We start from the raw sequence: 1,251 nt of genomic DNA, 5'->3' as shown, positions 1-1,251 counted from the left end.
AAGCATGAAACTTTGTATACCTGGACACTTGAACAGGATTCCAGCTACACTCTGCCATTTTTAGGACAATTAATGTTCTCTCATTTTTTGATAAAACAATAATTATGATAATAATATTGTATACAGCTCTGAGGTGCACTACAGTATATTTTGTGAATGAAAGCCAAAGTGAAAATCAAATAAATAGTGCATGTCTTTAATTGGCAAAAACAAAATGACTTCCCCAAATATAACAATATCTATTTCAACACAAGTTTTCACATCAGGAATCTTGCAACACAAATACATAAACGCCTGTATATACAAACACACACACACACATATATATATATATATATATATATATTAGAGGGAGACGACAATATCATGACAAATTGTAACTAATCTTTTCGTTTTATCTTTAAAGGACGTCTGAAATACTTATTGATTCCGTGTTGAAATTAAAAGAAGTACATTTTGGTCGTAATGAAAGTGCTCAAAGTAAGGTTTCCAGCTCCTCACCAACAGATGCTGATAATACAGTACCTCCTGTGAATCCGAATTCTGAAGCTGCTTCTAATGCAGTCTTTATTACGGTAATGTATTAACTGGTTGAGACCTGTTTCTATCTATTCCCACTGTTTAACCATTTCTTCTCAATGAATTACTCTATTCAATTCTAAATTACTTTATTCAATTCTAACTGACCCCACTCATGCAGCTGATAGTGGCTTGCAGTTATCAGTTACGTTCCTTGTTATGTCGAGCTGACATCTTTCTGTGGCAGAATTTGCTTCTTACATCCTAGAGTTCTGAAGAGCAAGAGAGTTCCTGGAATAAATACTCCTGCATTCCGCTCAAATGTGTTGCCCTTCAGCTCAGGAGTTCCTTACTGTTGTTCCTTTTATGTGTTTCCTGACATTTCACAACGGAGACTCAAATTCACCAAGTCAGTGACTGCCAGGATTGCTCAGGGCTGAAAAAAAAACAAACACATTCTAGAGTTGCTTCACTAAGAAGAGGCTGTCGATGGTTCCAGTCCCGATACAATACTTAACTCTCACTCTTCTAAGTTAATTTTCTTTCAAACACAAAATGGAGAAAATGATGAATGTTGAGAAAGTTTTTTTTAAAAATTAGGTTTGAAATTTTGTTATTAAACTAATTCGAAATATTTCTGAAATCTTTAAAACTTATCTTCTAGTATAATAATGAGTGTAGCGTTTATATATGTGTGTGTGTGTGTGTGTGTGCCCGTCTTCCCCCCCCCCC

The 1,251-nt window shown here is 34.9% G+C and overlaps 1 protein-coding gene across 1 annotated transcript in view; it reads left to right on the top strand.

Annotated features, from left to right (window-relative positions):
- The window catches only part of LOC106877780 (polyadenylate-binding protein-interacting protein 1), a 22,790-nt gene that overhangs the window by 16,925 nt on the left and 4,614 nt on the right, over window positions 1–1,251 (top strand). Inside the window, exon 9 of the mRNA XM_052972278.1 lies at window positions 407–575. Within this exon, the coding sequence (XP_052828238.1) occupies window positions 407–575 (169 nt within the window). The remainder of the gene's footprint in view (window positions 1–406; window positions 576–1,251) is intronic.

Source organism: Octopus bimaculoides, chromosome 13 (assembly GCF_001194135.2).
Source record: "Octopus bimaculoides isolate UCB-OBI-ISO-001 chromosome 13, ASM119413v2, whole genome shotgun sequence".
Classification (NCBI taxonomy): Eukaryota; Metazoa; Mollusca; class Cephalopoda; order Octopoda; family Octopodidae; genus Octopus; species Octopus bimaculoides.
The sequence above is the reverse complement of the archived record's forward strand: the minus strand, read 5'-3'. Positions and strand labels throughout refer to the sequence as shown.